This window comes from Ziziphus jujuba, chromosome 7 (assembly GCF_031755915.1).
Source record: "Ziziphus jujuba cultivar Dongzao chromosome 7, ASM3175591v1".
Lineage (NCBI taxonomy): Eukaryota > Viridiplantae > Streptophyta > Magnoliopsida > Rosales > Rhamnaceae > Ziziphus > Ziziphus jujuba.
Genome location: NC_083385.1, coordinates 1,006,777 through 1,023,543, shown reverse-complemented (window position 1 = coordinate 1,023,543; position 16,767 = coordinate 1,006,777). Strand labels below are relative to the sequence as shown.

The following is a 16,767-nucleotide window of genomic DNA, read 5'->3' as shown; positions in this document are numbered from 1 at the left end:
CAAAAAATTACAGAAACAGCAAAAAAAAAAAAAATTAACCCTAATTTCGATTCCAACTTATCCCAAAAGCAATCAAAAAAAAAAACCCCACAAATGTTTTAAAAAAAACCTTAGAAACTACTCAAATTGAAAAGTCAAAGGAAAAATGAAGCAAACAGGCCAGGCATTTTATCAGAGAGGCCAATCGAAACAGCAAGCTTGGGCATCTGCTTCCGCCATGCAACACCACCCTTGAGCTTCGTATACAAATCCATGTCCTCTTTCTTCACAATACCCTAATTTCGAATTCCAAACCATCAATTTTTTTTTATGGAATTTTGGTGATCAGAAAGATTAAACGGGCCTGTTTGGCAAAAGAATAACTAAGTGAAAAAAGCTTGATGAATGAGAAGAGATGAGCTTGATGAAAGAGAAAAGATGAGCCAGCTTTGGAGAAGGGTGATGAAGGAGAAGAGAGCAGTCAGGTGAAGAAAAGAAAAAAATAACATTAAAAAAATAAAAATATTTAATTTGAATATAAGAATATTTTAGAATTATTAAAAATTAAAAAAGTAGAAAAAAATATATATATCAAATAATGGGGAAAAATCGTGAACCCTATAAGGGCAGTGGGCCAAATTTCCCAAGTAGTGAAAAACAACTGAGAAATAGAGCAACTGACGGTTTGGGTTGGCAACTTGGTAACACCAGGTTCAGGTGTAAGTTAGATTTTATTTTATTTTTGTTAGGGGATGGGGATCCTGGTGTATAATATTCATTCAGTGCTCACAAATTCATTGATTTGCAAAAGGACCCCTTCAGCTAAATTTCGTCTTCTCCAGGTGCACTTTGTCTCACCGCCACACCATCATACTTCCAGTTCCAGCACAACCTTGGGGAGGATGGCCCAGCCTGCACAGAACCCAGGTAACAAAATTTGTCATTTTGTTGCTATGCCTGCTTCTTTGAAATCTTTTTCTGACTCAAATCTGACTTGGGTTTTCCAAAAAATGCTTTCGTTTTTCCTTGCTGATACTGTATTTAGTAGAGTTTGACTGTGATGATAGCTCATGCTCTTCTGTCCAATAATGACAAATTGGGATAATTTGCAAATTATTGTCTATTTAAAGAAGATATCCTAATTTTATGTCATACTTTTGTATTTGATGGTAGTTTGCACTTCTAAATTTCTGGCGAAATATGATTCGCCATGTTAACCAGGAAAAAATTATAATAACAAAGTGGCAAGAGCAGTTCATGTTGATTGTTTATCGATTCGATGGCACAAAACATCAAGTTATTTTGACCTTTATTTGACTTCCAAAATTTTTCAGAATTTGGCAAAATTTGGTATACTGTTGGATTTTTTTTATTTTTTTTATTTTTTATTTTTTGGTTCCTCAACATATGTCTAAGAATTTGCATTTGTATTTAGTGGTTCAGCCACAGAAAGTATTAGTACCAAATAAGCATGGCGAAAAACTCGTGGGCTTATTGCATGAAACCGGATCTGTGGAGATTGTAATCTTATGCCATGGTTTCCGATCCACAAAGGTTGGTTCTAATCAAAGAATTTTTATATTATTTTTGTTTGTTCCTGCTTCATTATGATCTCAATAGAAGTTTTTGCAACTTGTAATCTTTTTCACCATCAGGATAACAATATAATGGTGAACCTGGCAGTTGCTTTGGAAAACGAAGGAATCAGTGCCTTCCGTTTTGACTTTGCTGGAAATGGGTAAGTTGTTGGACTGCTAGCTAGTATAACGGGGTCTAAACTTCTTGTTTGCAATGGAATTTTTACTGAAATCGTTATCTATGCATGGTAATTTTCTTCTAGCTGTTTGCTGTTCTCTGACTCTTCCCCTTTTCTCTTCTTCTATTATCATATGGTACTGCATCAAGAATATAATTAAATATTTTCAGTTTATAAGAAACATGGTTGATATGATATTACAAATATTTTTATTCAGTTAAAGTTTTTGCTGTGTATATTCAAGCACTTGAAATGGACTTTAAGAACAACATCAATCTTTGTCATATTATTATTCTTTTCGTTGGCTTAAATTTGTGTTTGTGCTTTTCAGAGAAAGTGAGGGTTCATTTGAATATGGAAATTATCGGAGAGAGGCAGATGATTTAAGTTCTGTAGTCCAACATTTCACTGGAGCAAACCGTGTAATTGGTGGAATTCTTGGACATAGTAAAGGTGCATTTGATTTTCCCACATAAAATTTTTGCTGCTATATGTTGATGATTAAGTTTTGTGAGTCATTCATTTTGGTCTTGGTATGTTTTCCCAGTTTGAAATGTCCATTGCACTAACTTAGATGTGGTGTTGGCAGGCGGGAATGTGGTGCTTGTGTATGCTTCTAAGTATCATGATATCCATACAGTTGTCAATGTTTCCGGGCGTTATGATATGAAGAGAGGCATTTCAGAGCGTTTGGGAGAAGACTTTATGCAAAGAATCAAGGAGGAAGGATTTATTGACGTTAAAAATAAGGATGGTAATATGTAATTTTAATTGTTTTAAACTATATGTGAATACCTAAATTTGTGGCTGTGATTGGACGTTTCCAACTTAATTTTGCAGTTCACATATTTTGATCAACACCCTATTTATGTAGGAAGTGTGAACTATCGTGTAACCTCGGAAAGTTTGACAGAACGCATAACAACTGATATGCACAATGCATGTCTTCATATTGACAAGGATTGCAGGTTGGTAGAGTATTACATGAAATATGTTAAGCGTAAAATAAAGGCTATGAACATGAAATGTCTTTTTGATAAGCTATTTCTTCTTGATGTTTCATTTCATAATACGTGGTTGTGTGCTTGTAATTTGTTGTCCCACTAGAAGGATGATATCATGGTGGTTTAAATGTTTAAAATAGTTAAACCCAATAAAGATAATGAAAATAAAAACTAGGATACTCCCTTCTTTGAGTAAAGTTGTGCTATTGGAAACTCAACTTGTATTATCTCTTCTTATTACATTAAATTTATGGTGTTAACTGATCAAGTCAATCTTTCCGGATCTAAAACTGGGGTACACATTCTTACTACCTATCGTTTGCTTCTAAGCCTATTCAACAATCACTTGGCTTTCGACATGCATGTAGTTGGAATAATATTGTTTTTATTGTAATCATGATAATACAGGATCCTGACAGTCCATGGATCTGCTGATGAAATTATCCCTGTTGAAGATGCTTACGAGTTCGCCAAGATAATACCAAATCACAAATTGCGCATCATAGAAGGAGCCGATCATGGATACGGCAATCATCAAGCTGAGTTGGCCACTGCTGTTTTGGAGTTCATAAAGTCATGCCTGCAGCAGGAAAAGACAGCTTCAAGCTAGAAGCTTTTCTTGTCCCTTCGCTATTAATGAGTATACTTTGTGATGTGGCTTTTGCTGACAAATTTGGTTCCAAATTGTTGTGTTGAGTTTGGAAGGCTAAATGCTTGTGAATTCTCTGCTAAATTATAGTCAGGAATGTTAAAGAACTCCAATATGCATTGTCTCAATAAAACTGCGGTTTTTTTTGTTTAGAGTTCTTGAGTCGACCATTTAGTTTCCAACACGCCCTGCCCAAAACTTGTATTGAAGCCCAATAAGGCATCTATATCAGTAACCAGACCCATTGGGCTTAAAACTGACTGTGGTCTAACGTAGTCATCAGACCTATTGGGCTAGTAATGCTCACGGGTCTGATTAGGGCATCTTTCTTCTATCGGGTCCAGAAAATGGCATCGGGCTAAAATCCATCCAGTAAAAGACATTGAGCTAACAACCAGTTAGAAACAGGGGCCGAATATTTGGCCCAACACCAGTAGTTAAGCCCAACGATGGGGGGATAAATAGCCACTGGTATTTTTTTTTTTTTTTTGAATTTAAAGTGCCCCTTTTGTTTGAATTTCAGCTTCCTTTTTTCAAAAGTTTAATTATCTTTTATTTTAAAAAAAATAAAAATGGTCGTCCACAGTGAGCTGTCATCAAGATCGACAAGTGCCTTTGTTATTACTTATTAGTTTTTTGAGAATAATTTATTTATTTTTACTATATGTCAAGTAAACAAAAAGCTAATGGTATACATTTTTATAATAAAATGGCTAATAAAGGTAAAAACAATTTGCTTGATAAGACCCCTGGCGATCTTCGTCGGCAAATCTTTATAACAGCGGCAGACGACATGGTCGGCCCTCTCATTTCAAGAAAAAGCATTCTTTAAAAAAATAATTTCAACTTTTTATTAACGATGTTTTTTTTTCAAATGTAACTAATTTTTACAGCATACACAGTTCTCTAACAATAGAAAATAAGACAACATTTTCAATTTTTATTTAAGATTGGATAGCCCTAACAAAACGAGAAACCAAGGATTCTAAAGCAATTAGCTAAGCCTGCCCATACTGTACAAACAACTCCAACTAAGCTTCAGATTTTTATATGACATTTTTCTTTATCCTTTTTTTCTTTTTTCTTCATTAAAAAAAAAAAAAAGAAAGAAAGAAAACCGAATTATGTTGTTTGATGTCTATATAGATAGGCAGATGGATAGATATAGAGAGGGAATTTAGAAAGAGATATAGTTCCACATGAATATGAAGGCAAAAGGGGTTGGAAGGCTGTCATCATTTGAGAGACATATATAGATTTGCATTACAAGTCAGAAAATGCATTTTATTTTATTTTTATTTTTATTGTATTGGAAGTAAGTATTAAAATAATTTACAGTGTGTGAATCTTGGGATCCTGTCTGGGCAATCTGAAGGAATATATTTAGGCAATGATGAAAAAGTAAAAAATGGTGGGGACTGACTACTTTTGGTGTCTCCTAGTTGCCTGCAAGCTGCAATATGAGTTGCAGACACTCCATCATCAAAGTGTATAACCCCAAAAGTCATCTTTGAGGCCGCAAAGTTCCTTTGCAATTGCATTAATTAATATATTATTGTTATTATTATTGGTGATTATATATATATTCTCATATTTATTATTTGTTATAATAATCATATTTGCGCAAAAAGTGCAACTTTAACCACAAGGACTCTCTCTCTGTCTCTCGTGCATACTTGAGAACTGGGTTTGCATCACTTTTATCTCTGCAATCATGGATGACCAACTCTCAGCAACACCCTTTTTTAATTAACAAATCCAAGGGGCCGGTGTCCCCAAATCATTCATTCCAGGCAATTATGCATAATGGATACAGAATCTGAATTTTGAGACTGCTCTCTTATCCTATATTATTTATATGTATATATATATATATACACACATAGGTCACACACCAAACAGTAGAACATATATATATATATATATATACGGCTATCTGCAACATTATTCAATCTGAACAAGGGATTTTGGAAATCTAGGTGGATAAGAAAAGGAATAAAAAAGGGAAAAAGAATATTATAGCATTCGTGGGGCATCTATCCAGTTTAATTTGTTTCACATATATATGACCACGTGCGAAGCCTAAAGCGAAAGCAAAAGATACATGGTGTCATAATTTCATTTGACATAGTGCTCCAAATATTTTATTATTAGTTTTAATTTATTATTTGCTGGGGAGTAACTGGTTTTATCCTGTCTGGGAAATTCAATAGCAAGGAGAAGCATCAAGCATGGAGTGGCTAGGCATATAGGTAAGCTTTATTAGAGAGGTAGAGGACTGAGAGAGGGAGGGTATAAAAGTCAAAAATGATCATGTGGGCTGCTGCTTTTAATTTTCTGTCTGCTGGCTGCCTGGAGGCTGCAATATCACTAGCCAACATGCAAACATTCTTTTTTGCTTTTATCTGATGCCACCTACTCTGTCTTTCCCCTATCTCCTCCTTGATGCAAACTTTGCTTTGCCTTCTTAATTTAATTTAATTCATAACTTAATTTGCTTTTTATCTTGCTAGTAAAATTTTAAAATTGCATTCACACTAGTTTTTATTGTGTGAGTGATTAAACTTATTGTCATATTCGAAGCCATTATAAGGTATGCAATTGTGGCCAACATCAACATACTGCCGCTTTTTTTTTTTTTTTAAATAAAATAAATTTTTCCTTTCCTTTTTGCTAATTAATTAATAATTCTAAGGAGTTATAAGGAAATGTACCATTGCATCCATCATTGTTTTTCCAATTTTTATTATTATTAATTTTCAACATCATTTGCATAAAGTAATAAAAAAAAAAAGTTTTTCTTTTTCGTGGCCGATCGAAGAAAAGGTTTAATCCACCGTTGCATATCATTAATTTGACAATACGACACGTACTTGATTACAATCCTAATAAAAGAAAGAGTTTGCCGCAGATCATTGTAATACTAATCGATCGTGAATCCAACAATATAAAGTTGATTGGAAAAATAGACATATTTATACATAGTCGCATAAATGTTTATATATAATTTCAAAAGTTTAACTCGTCAAGCATATGCTTAATTTAACCCGCATTATTAATGTTTAATTTTTTTTTTTTGAGTAATAATGTTTAATTAGTTAAACGACTCGTTTAAGTGTGAACAAGTTTACCTCATATAAACAGAAAAATTAACATGCGAAACACAAGGGCATCTGCTGCCATTCAGTTACCCTATTTTTACATAATAATTTTTTAGGCCTAGCCAATAATCCTTACAGCTAAACTGATTAAAACACCATTATCACATAATGCTAAAAAAATTAGGGAAAAAAAAAAAAAAAAAAAAAAAAAAAAAAAAAAAGAGGGCAAAATATCCATTTCAGTACTGGTCATTGAAAATTCTCTGTCCTGGAGATAGTATTTTCTTAGGATCGAACAGAGCTTTCCTCTCTCGAAAAGTTTTCCACTTGGAACCAAAATGGTTTATCCACCCTTCCTGTGTTTTGTGATGGGGAAGATACTGCTTAACCTTAATACCAGCATTGTCACAAAACTCCAATATCTCTTTGTTTTGTTTATCAAACAACTCCCAATCATCAAAGCCGCTGGCATGCAAAAATCCAACTGTGTAGAAAACATCTTCATCCGGTATAACCGCGGACATTCTATCGTCCCATCTGCAATTCAAAATTTCCATAAGTTAATTTTGGTTCTATTTTATTTTATTTTATATTATATATATATATATATATATGTGTGTGTGTGTGTGTGTGTGTGTGTGTGTGTGTGTGTGTGTGTGTGTGTGTGAAGAGAAAAAGAAAATTATTGTAGCTAGTTATTTAGAGGATTTTGATCGTTACTTGTTTCGATTCATTGGGTACAAAAGCACGGGTCCGGTGGTAATACTACGTTTTAGAACAATTTCCTTGAAGACACCCGAATTGAAATCCGAGATATTAGTTTTGGGAATAAAGAGATTAAGCCACGGATGAGGAACATGCCACAGTCCTTGTGATTGAAGCTTTAGCTCTCCACTGCGAACTCTATCTAGAAATTCTACATATGTAACATCTTTCTCGAACATAAATTCAGGCATATAGTTCAACCCTTTAAATAAAAGCCGCAGCTCCTGTAATTAAATTAAACAAATTAATCAAAATATTAGTTAATTATCATGTTTCTTGCGTTGTTCTATTTATGTATATTACCACTCAGGCATACAAGTCCACAAATTATTACCATAATATATATATATATATATATGACAATAATGATCGATCGTGATGATTTAGTAGGAATTGATATATTTATTAATGTACCTTGTCCAAGGTGTTTTGGGTTTGGTCGTCATAATATTTGGCTACTTCTAGGGAGTAGATGATTTCGTGTTGATTTACTTGGGAAAGTATTCTTAATTGATCGGATTGTGGAAAAAAGGAAGATCTCCAATTTTCTGTAGTGCCCTGGTTCATTAGAAGTGAACCTTCTAAATAGTCCAGTGCATTATTTTGTCTCCTTCCATTCATTGAAATTAAACGCTCTTGGTCTTTGGTAAACGCTGAGAAGTCATTGTAAAGCATCCGTACCCATTTGACCTGAAAACCATATATCCAATTCATCATTTTGTATCTATTTTACCAAATAGCTTGGAGTTGTCATGTCTAAAAATTAATAATCGAATAAAGATTAGATTTGATCTATCGGTTCGAAAATCTTAATGATTACTTCATGGAAGAAAAGGAAAAAAAAGAAAGAAATTTGAAATCGGTTGTTGTGTGTGAACACACGGAACAATTATATATATTTAAGACAAAATTTCCAAGTCAATATATGTTAGTGTGTTTACGCACCCTTTTTGGGGCAGGGTCTAGGGCGATTCTTGCTCTGACTATAACCCCAAACTGGCCTAGACCTCCAAGAACCGCATAAAATAGCTCGGACTCCTTTTGCGGTGAGCAAGTCACAAATTCCCCTTTACCTGCAACCAAGCAAACCAATTAATATTAAGTAATAACCCTAAATATATAACTGCATGCATGCAAGGCGATTAAAATAAAGTCTTTGTTAAAAAAAAGAATTCAATTTTGGTTGGTAGAATCGGATATAATTTATTATTAGGAAATTAACTAATATATAAATTAATTATTTAAGTAGTATCACCGATATAGCAAGACACCATAGAACACCTGGTGTGAACTGGTCTTAAGATGTCCAAACTCGTGGGACCCGGGCAACAGGCTGCCGAACATCATCAGTAACTGTGTCCAAATTGACTCCATCTTATGTTTTTGTTTATATCTTGGAGTGGAGTATTTTATATATTCCACTTAAGAGAAACATGTGAAAATGATGAAAGAAATTAATTAAGAAATCATACCAGTGATTACATCCATTTCATATACATTGCTAATCTGAGGACCATGTCGGAAAGTTTGTCCGCTTATGCCGGCGTTAGAGAGCGTTCCGCCGACGGTGATCCGCAAATAGTCGGTCCAGGTGACCGGTGCAAGTCCATGTTCTAGTGTGGCATGCAACACATCCACCCACAGCTGCTCTCCTCCAACGTCGGCGTAGAAACCAAGAGAAGGGTCACTGGAGACGACGATACCAGAGTCACCACCGCCACCGCCGCCGCCGCCGGCTCGGTGTTTTCGAAACTTTCTAAGAGACATCATGTCGACAACGACGCCGTTATGGGCCATGGCCTGTCCTCGAACAGAATGGCCCTGACCTCTAGCAGCTATGCTGAAAGGAACTGAAACATTGTTTGCCAAGTTTATGAGACTCACAATGTCGTTTGGGGAGGATGGATAGAAAACAGCTGCTGGAATCTGTCTAACAAGATGGCCGTAATCGGTGGATGCTAATTTGATGGAGTCAGGATCATCACGAAGCTTATTATAGCCCACATCCAGCAGCTGGGTTTGAAGCTCGAATGGGAGTGTATTGGGTTTGGCTACGGTGCTTACAAAGAATAACATATTAATCACCAGCAGCTGCATGATATAATATGTTGGAAATGGAGGATTTTGATTTTCAGCCATATGTGCCGTTGTGTGTTTGTGTAATTGAGAGAGAGAGAGAGAGTGATGAAAGCACAGAATTGAAGAGAAACAAAAATAAAAAATAAAAAAAAAAGCAGGTTACTTAATTGGCTAAACAACTGATTAGGCAAGCCAAAAGAGTTTGTGGGGTTGGTGATAATGAAGGTGAGGAGAGGAGAGAATATATAGGAGGAAAGTTGCATGAGACCAAGGATGGGAAAAATCTTGGGTTGCAGAGGAGCAAATCTTTTTGGCTTTTGGTTAGAGAACGACGTCGTGGCCTAACAAAGTATAATTTTCAAAGATACGCAAGGACAGGACCTTGGATTCATGCTTCTTTCTTTCTCCTTTCTTTTTCTTTCTATTTCACGACTTACTCATGCAATAATGGTATATTTTCCTTCTCTTTTCTTTTTTTCCCCTTCTTTTTAAAGTATCAAATAAAAATTAAAGATTAAAAAATATATTTATATTTACTGCTTACGCGTTTTGCTTGTGTTTTTGTATGCATCGTCATGACCGTGAAGATTCCAAGCCACCCACAGATTTCTATCTCTATTATTGTGGGCCATTTTTGAAGGTTCAGATTTCTTCGTCTGCGGGCCATTCCGAGGACCACAATCCACATCCATTTTGGCCGTTGGATTCTCATCTCACCGTCAACACACGTCAAGTTTGGTCAATTTGCATTTTACCCAATTTCTAATTCTTTATTATTATGTCCCAAGTCTTTGTTTTTTAATAAGGGGATGGCTCCTGGTCAAATTTAGGTAATAATCAAAAGGATCTTTAAGATTTTCTTTTTAATTGGGTTTGGAGGAATGGTTATGAATCATTATCAGAATTTTCCTAGATCGATTTGGAAACTCAAAATTTCATCAGACAGAAAAAAAAAAAAGAAAAAAAAAAAGAAACTAGCTTTCTAATGTTATTGGATTAATCAAAAAAATATATATTTTAGAGAAAAATAAAAAAAGAATAAATTTCAGCTTCACCTATAAAACATGTGAAAATTTTTGTTTTTTTCCTGGCTTATGTGAACTTCTTGAAGAAGACATATAAATAGATAAGTGACACCTTATTCAATAAATAAGATTTTGTTTTATTTTATTTTATTACTTTGTGTGTTGAACCAAACGAGTCAATGAAATATTTTGTTTGTGTGAATCTAGGGCTACATGTGATTCATAAAAGTCTAACCGAGGCAAAGAAAGTAACCAACGTTGTCGTATAGGTTAAAATTTGGAATCGTGGATTTTATAATTTTCTACGCAGTACTTTATCAGACGTTTCCATAATATAATATATATACATATATATATATATATATACGGTCCAAAATTGTTTCTTTTTCTTACTTTTTTGGCAAACAACTACGATTATTAATTATATTGGAATAATAAGTACCAACTTAACTAATTACTCTATAGTGCATGCGCCCATATATCTCCTAACTACCAAACATTAATTAAAAGGTTTTCACGACCCGAAAATTAAATAAGTAAAGATAATAATCCAAAATTTATTCGTCTTTACTCTCGATGATTAATAACCATTCAATTCTAATTTGGCGTAAATAATAGCAAGTCGCATGCTTTGCATAAAAATAATAATAATAATCGCAAGGAAACAATAACATGCTATGCACACGCAAGAATCAGATCCAATTGATTAAGTCCCAAGAATTTTGTCCCCGTTTTTCATCAAGTTTTAATTTATTGAATGCTTGTAAAGTTACATATTTTTTAAATTGTAATATAATCAACTAACCAAACTCTCTTACTAATATCAATTGCTAATTTTCGTACTAGCGGAAATTTAATCAGTCAAGATGTACTATAAATTTTCTCGTAATTAAATTTCTATTTATGATATATAGACAGAGGTATATTCAGGTTTCAAACAAAGATTATGAGTAGATAGATGCACTTTAACTTTTCGCATAAATAATTTCTATTTATGATACAGACAGAGAGATAAACAAAAGATTATGATTAGATAAAATGGATATTTGGCTAACAAATATACCCGTTCAACGGATAATCTTTGACCTAAAGATCTCACAGGTAGGAGGAGCTATCGGAAAGCTCGACCTTCCACCATGCATATAATATTTTGCATGCACTATATATATATATATATATATACATATATTTACTTCCATGTAATATATAAACAGTACTTATATTTAACTCTAATGCCATAAGACTCAGACAAATACATGGTCATATAAGAACGCAAAACTTTGACCATGCATGTGCAACATGCATGCATGTCTGGTCTATGGTGGAAATAAATGCTAATAAAATCATTTAATGGAAAATTAATTAGTTAGAAATATTGGATAGCTAGCTGGGTCTTCTAGTTAGTCAATGAGCTTCACGAGAACAACTAAGCAATCCTTCTCACATGCCATAATAGTAATCGTTGGGTTTCTTACCTAACAAAGAAATGAGGGGGAAAAATTACATAAACAAGATAATAATATTTAAAGCATTGCTAATTAAACATCTAAGTTAACTATAAGGAGAGAGGGAAAAAAAAAAAAAAAGAGAGAGAGAAAAGAAACATAAATACTACATCAAATACAAGTTCAAATTTTGTTATTTTTTTCCCCCTTCAAATTTGCAATTATTTAAGATGTCTAATAAAATATAACTACTACCATTAAATAATATTGGACATAAAAAATACACATAATTAGATATTTAAAAAAAAAAAAAAAAAAACTAAAACTGAAAAACAAGAATTTACCAAGTGACATTTTTTTTTTCCCTCCTTTTTTTCGGTCGACAAAGATTATGGGATTCTGTTGCGTATTATACATCCATGAGGAATGGTCTTTATTCATTATTTGAAATTAATTTATTAGCCAATTCTATAAGAAACTAAGCATTCAGTTAAAAAAACAAAATTAAAACATATAATATACATGAATATGTGCACAGCGACCATAACGATTAATTACAAGCTAGCAAACTTGGAAAGATTCTAATCTTGTGGACGACAAATTAATTGTTGGGTTGAACCAATGCCCTTCTGATTGATTTGATCTTGGTCTCATGAATTTTTTTATTAATACTTTTTCAGAGTAGTATAATCAATGATCCATTTGATTATACATCCACGGGATGTGAATCTAGACTAATTAACAAGTAATGGTGTTTTCGTCAAAAATACTACTCGAAGATGAAAGATTTTGGAAATCTATATACGTTTTGATTGAAGAAGAAATGAGAAAGCAAACAGAGAGTTATTGAATGTTATATTTGGTGGAGCAGTATATATGCTGATGATGAACTTGCAGAGAGAAAAGAGGAAAAGACAGAGAGAGCCAAAAGGATAGCAGAAGAAGATGGGTATTGAGGGGACTATTCTAAGATACTGAAAATCTTTATAGGGATCCAAACCCAGCTAGCTAGAAATAAACCAGCCCACAAGATCACGTGGTCCAACCATAACATGCACCCACCGCCAAAATCCTTGATTAATTTCTCACAAGTACTGCAATCTCATCCGTCCAACCGTATGCATGAATAAGTTTATTGCTTTAATTTTTCACCCAACTAACTCATACCAAATTAATTAAGAACAAAAACTCCTTGTGTTTTATGCTTTCCATCACTTAGGCACAGACGAGCCTAATTAGATCCCATTAATTAAACTAATGGTAATGGTTTTCAGTATTTTCCATTTATATAGTATAATATTCTTAACTAATTATATTAAAAACAACTTTTATATACCTATTATGTGTATACATAAACAACTTACAACGCCTATTTTTAAAAGGAGAGGGGATGTAAATTTTTTAAAATATATATATATTTTTTTACATATCTATTCCTTCAAGAATTGATATATATATATTATGAAGTGGAACAGGTCTGTTTTGTAGCAAAACCGTGTATGTACAATTTGTATAATTAATAGAGAGATGAAAAAAGTTTGATTGATCTATCATGTGGGCAGGAATTCCTTACCAAAAGGAAAATGGCCCGAGGATTCACCAAAAAAATGAAAACGGCCTCAGAGGGAGTATAAGAGTAGTACTCTCACCATGTGAATGAAATCTTACAGAATTTAATAGAGCATGAATATTGTCAAACAAAATCTAGACAGAAAATTGATATGCATACAGAGAGAGAGAGAGTTATTATAGATGGAAAAAAAGGAAAGGACAAAGTTATCTTTATTGATAGCCCCCAAAGGGAGAAAAAAGTAAGATTCATATTTTTCATAGCTCAAACATGTCCAATAAATTAATTGCAAAAGAATGATATGTCTATTTTCAATAAGCGAAATTTTTAGCTATCTATAATATATATATATATATATATATAGAGGCTGACTCGAGTTTTGAGGTCATTGTTGACACTTGAAAGAGAGAGGTGGTAGGAATTTATAACGTGTTGGCCCTGGTTTTACTTACTTGAGGAGCAGGAAAATAATCTTTAGTTTGACAAAATTTAATTACAGCAACCCCCCTTGATGAGAAACTTTGCTTTGCTGTCACAATTCCATTGCTTAATTTTCATATACATATAGTTGATTTGATAACAATGTGATGCTTTTTACAGGCAGAGATTGAGAAGAAAAGATAATGTAATTACATTAAAATAATCCCAGTCTGTTCACATAGAATGATTTTGTGGCAAATTAATTATTGTTTCAGAAAATTAATATAATTCTGTTCATAAGCTGATAATTAGTTAACAGGCCAATTTCCTGTTCTATTCTTTCAATTAGAAAGTCCAATTTTTACACTACTTTAATTAAATAGGAATATGTATAATATTCCTTTTTTAATGTATTTAAAGGTGGTGGAAAGTGGGAAATTTACAGTGTGGAAATCCTTTGTCACTTCAATCAATCAGTCTAAGGAGATTAGTCCGTTCATGGGTGTATCATTTGGAAGATACGATTGGGTCCGACAGGCACAGAGACAGAGACAGAGAGGAAATGAAAAAAGATTGCTGTGATCAAGTTGATGTACTTATGAAGATAGATCATGTTTGTCATTTTTTCTGTGTCTTTAATTACCTAAACTCAAGGTTCTGTTTTCTAGTAAATATATATTTCATCATCTTCCACGCTTTCATTTTTAACTTCAATTTAATTGTAAATTGTATTTGTATCCTACTGTGTATGTGTATTGTTTTAGAACCCTGTTGATCAGATTTCCATCGGCTTATAATAAAATTAGATTATTTAGAGAATTAATTAATTTTATAACATTCCCTGTTGGCAGTAAGAATAAATATTTTTTTTTAGGAAAAAAAAAAGAAAAAAAGAAAAAAAAAAAAAAGGGGTAGAGCAACAGGAAGATAATGGAGAATCAAAAAGTGGGACGGAGCAGGGCTCCAAACAACAGGGAAAGGAATTTTATATTTATATTTTTGTTGGATTGACTAGTCGTTGTCCGTCTCGTGAGAAGCTTCTGGCAGACTTACACAGTTGCAGTAATATTATAAAAATTCTCTATGCCCATTCAACGTGTTCAACGCTCGATGAGTAGACTCGGACCCTTCATACATCTAGGCATATACACACATATATATATATATATATATATAGAGAGAGAGAGAGAGAGAGAGAGCTCTAAGCTATGGACCCATTTTATTTGAGCAGAGGGTCCTATATATTCACGATGATGAACAAATATATCCTCTCCGAGTCCGTCGCAGCTGGTTCGTATGCAGTCCAAATATACGTGCTTACAGCTAGCTTCCATTGAAAAGGCAGGGTCAAAATATACACCCATACAACAAACATATATCATGAAGGATTTAATCTACTTAGTAATATTGTTATCAACTGGTCCCGGTCTTAGGTCCAAAATACATGCTTTCATTTTTTGGCATTATTAGAGGGGTCATGACCCCACAATATACATGTAGTGTCCAACAAGCTGTAGTTTAATTAATTCATCTTATATAGAATTCTTACCACCCACCCCCCCCCCCCCCCCCGCCCCCCAAAAAAAAAAAAAAAACAACAAACAAGCTATAGTTTAATTAATTCATCTTATATAGAATTCTTGCCCACACACCCCCAACCCCCCCACCCAAAAAGAAAAAGGAAAAAAAAGGCTTGCAGAGGGACAAGTAGTGTGAATTGGATGATCCCGTTTAGTAAAAGGAGCTATATATGTTCAATATGCATGATTTCCATTCCAAAAATGCGAATAACAAAAATAAATAAATAAATAAATAAGATGTGCAAAAATCTCAAATCCCAAAGATTCTATGATAAAAGTAAATAAGTAAGGCATGAAACATATTGGGTCCTTGTGGGACAACCAAAATTAATTAGTGTATACATAGCTCGGGGTGTGGCTTTTAGTTTCCGAATATCATCATTTTATGCTGGAAATGTGAAGCTAGCTATAGCTAGCTCGTTGTCACACTACCTCTTAAAGATGTGAATATCTACTGGATTGGGGGATAAAAAGGTGTCCCAAAAAACTTGATTATGATTAAAACCATTTTCAAATTTCAAAGGGACTGGAGGACAGAAATAAAACGGATTCACACAATTCAAAATTAATTAAATTTGAAGATGAAAAAATGTGACACAATAATAGAGTGGTGGTTGGACCACTGTCACTTGAAAGAGTTGATGATGATGAAGAGGCAAATGGTGGAAGACAGTGAATGAGAAGGAAAACTCACAACAGACAGCAGAATATGGGATCGGTCCCTCGATACAAACTGAGATTGACTTATTTGCTGCAGGCATATATACCATTACCATGCCTATTCCTCCCAAAATGCTATTATTTGGTGTTATATATATATATATATACACACACACAAACACACATACATATATATATATATATATATATAACACACACATACACATTAATAATAAATCACTCTACTTAATCCACACCACATCCATGTATCATTTTTTTCTCTTTTGTCCATTTTCAATGATTAAGATTGCTCTGTTAAAACCCCACTTTCTGATCGTACCCACAAAACTCCAAAACATAAGTCTTCCTCCCAATGTGTTATTTCTTTTTTATAAAACCAAGTTTTACCGCCAATCTTTTTTTCTTTGTTTTTGGGATGAGCAAAAATTTTAAGTTATGCGAATATTCATGAGATTTGGCACAAATATATTCATATTTCTTTTTATATTTTGTTGTAAGTTGTGAATAAAACCTTTATTATTATTATTATTATAAGGAAAATAATGTTTTATTCAAATCAAAGATTGAATTTTGAATATAAAAATGTGGACTCAGAGATATAACTATCAGGCCAAATGTATGAGTGCAGTGTCAATAAACTTAATTAGGCCAGTATGTGATTAATGAATTCTTGATCACAAATAGCTAGCTTCCAAACGTGTCAGGATGATGAT

The 16,767-nt window shown here is 33.4% G+C and overlaps 2 protein-coding genes across 2 annotated transcripts; one reads left to right on the top strand and one right to left on the bottom strand.

Annotated features, from left to right (window-relative positions):
* The first annotated feature begins 704 nt into the window (after positions 1-704).
* LOC107424036 (putative uncharacterized protein YDL057W) lies at positions 705-3,540 on the top strand. Its single transcript, XM_016033725.4, has 7 exons — positions 705-906; positions 1,415-1,533; positions 1,635-1,717; positions 2,067-2,188; positions 2,325-2,489; positions 2,610-2,703; positions 3,148-3,540. The coding sequence occupies exons 1-7, from the start codon at positions 732-734 to the stop codon at positions 3,347-3,349; spliced, it is 960 nt and encodes a 319-aa protein (XP_015889211.2). The 5' UTR covers positions 705-731; the 3' UTR covers positions 3,350-3,540.
* Positions 3,541-6,496: 2,956 nt separating this feature from the next.
* LOC107424035 (cytokinin dehydrogenase 3) lies at positions 6,497-9,557 on the bottom strand. The gene is made up of 5 exons (XM_016033724.4): positions 8,727-9,557; positions 8,200-8,327; positions 7,669-7,944; positions 7,210-7,478; positions 6,497-7,026 (listed from the first exon to the last, which is right to left on the bottom strand). The coding sequence occupies exons 1-5, from the start codon at positions 9,391-9,393 to the stop codon at positions 6,729-6,731; spliced, it is 1,638 nt and encodes a 545-aa protein (XP_015889210.3). The 5' UTR covers positions 9,394-9,557; the 3' UTR covers positions 6,497-6,728.
* Between the last annotated feature and the right edge of the window lie 7,210 nt (positions 9,558-16,767).